General features: G+C 37.8%; 1 protein-coding gene across 1 annotated transcript; it reads left to right on the top strand.

Annotated features, from left to right (window-relative positions):
• The first annotated feature begins 323 nt into the window (after positions 1 to 323).
• LOC123204305 (DNAJ protein JJJ1 homolog) lies at positions 324 to 1,172 on the top strand. Its single transcript, XM_044620914.1, has one exon. It carries the CDS (start codon positions 324 to 326, stop codon positions 1,170 to 1,172), a length of 849 nt encoding a protein of 282 aa, XP_044476849.1.
• Positions 1,173 to 2,113: the final 941 nt, after the last annotated feature.

Consider the following 2,113-nt stretch of genomic DNA (forward strand, 5'->3'; position numbering starts at 1 on the left):
AACGAGTCAAAAATATTTAATTGGGTAAAAATATTAATTTAATTGATAAAAATACCCTATTATGGATACAAAATTAACTTCTGAATTTTAAATGATGGGTGGAAAATTATATTTCTAAAACGAGCTGGGTCGAACATGTAATTTGAACTTATTAAAATACTAAGAATTTATAAATCATAAAGTTAAGTGTATTTATAAATTAATATTATTTTAATAATAAAAAATTCCCATTGGTTCCGTACAACAATTTTTCCCTGTAAAAAGATATTCCATTCCAACAAATTTATCATTCTAAGCTCTGCAGCCTCTGATTACATTATTCAATGGCGTCTTCAAACCGATGTCTGTACGAAGTGCTGGGCCTGACCTTCAACTCCTCGCCTGAGGAAATTCGCTCCGCTTACAAGAAACTAGCTCTCCAATGCCATCCAGACAAACTCCTCCGATCCGGCTTAACTCACCACCAAGCCACCGCTCAGTTCCAAGAACTCAACTTTGCTTATAGTGTACTCTCCGACCCCAAACAACGCGCCTGGTATGATTCTCACCGCACACGGATTCTTTTCTCCGATCTTGATTCGTTCATTAGTTCTGTCCCTAGTCTTTTCTTCCATTTCTCCCACCCAGCCTTTCCCGCCTTTTCCGGATATTCGGATTACGGTAATGGTTTTTACAAAGTGTACTCTGATTTCTTCGACAAGATTCATAATAACGAAATCAATTTCGTCAAGAAAGTAGGGCTAGGATTGGAAACGGTGCGGGATGCGCCAAGAATGGGGAATTTACAGAGTCCGGTGAAAGCAGTGAGGGAGTTTTATAATCACTGGCGCGGGTTCAGTACGGTGATGGACTTCCGGTGGGTGGAGGGCAAGATGGCGTTGGAGAGGGAGGAATTGAGAGGAGAGTATAATGAGAGGGTAAGAAAAATGGCAGAGTTCGTGAGAAAGAGAGACAAGAGAGTGCTTGATTTACTTGGAATGGTAAATGAGCACAGGAAAAAGATTGAGCGAGAAAGAAAACAACTGGAAGAATTAGAGATGGAGAAGAAGAGGAAAGAATATGTCTGTGAGGTATGCGGAGAGAAGTTTCAGAGAGAGAAGCATAAGCAATGGAGAAAGCGCGTGCAGGATGTGGCCGAAATTGGGCAGAGTTTCGTGGAGGAAGAGGGGTGAGGGAGGTACAGTGTTGGAGATGCATTAAAACGACGTCGTCTGGGACTCTTTTGAATAATTTTTTCGAGGAAACCTTTTCGGGAATTGAGGTTCACAGAGGCCAAGGTGACGTCGTTTTATTATCAGGGTTTAGTTAAGGGAGGGTTTTGCTTGATATAGAATTCGTAGGATTTGGATATAGAATATTTCTGTGAGGTTTAGTAAAATCAACCATGTAATTCAATATATTTTTGTCAAAGGACCAGAGAAAACAAAAGCCATTTTTAAAGCAGTTTAATCTATTGTTCAACAGATGACGTTCACTTTTATATTAGTAAGTTTTTTGGATAGAATTTAGTAAAGTAATTGTAAATCATACAAAAAGGTTTTTGAAAGAGTTTTAGGACTCTTTATTTCCTTTGCATAATCTTTTATTTATGGGATCAAACAATATTTTTAGAACCAAACTAAAAATTAACTTGATGGAAAGACACTTTTAAAGTGGTCCCTTATTCTCGAGGTCTTCTTCAATCTTTTTCCTATACTCATGTACCATTTGCTAAAGATATCACGTTCTCGTTATACTCTCCTTTCAACTCCTTCTCCTCTTCCATAATCCCACCCTCCATCTAGTGAAAGTCCATCATCGTACTGAACCCGCCCCAATATTTATAAACTCTCTCACTTCCTTCATCGGACTATGTAAATTCCCTATTTTCGACACCTCCTATATCATGTCCAATTTCAACACTAATTTCTTTATGAAATTAATTTTGTTTTTGTGAATCTTGTTGAAAAAATCAGAGTACACTTTGTAAAACCTATTATCGAAATCCAAATATCCAGAAAAGGTGGGAAATATTGGATTAGAGAAATCGAAGAAAAGATTGGGGACAAAACGAACCAAGGTCAGAGAAAAGAATTCGTGCACAATGAGAATCATATCAGGCACACTATTTGGG

The sequence above is a fragment of the Mangifera indica genome, chromosome 20 (genome assembly GCF_011075055.1).
Source record: "Mangifera indica cultivar Alphonso chromosome 20, CATAS_Mindica_2.1, whole genome shotgun sequence".
Taxonomy (NCBI): Eukaryota; Viridiplantae; Streptophyta; class Magnoliopsida; order Sapindales; family Anacardiaceae; genus Mangifera; species Mangifera indica.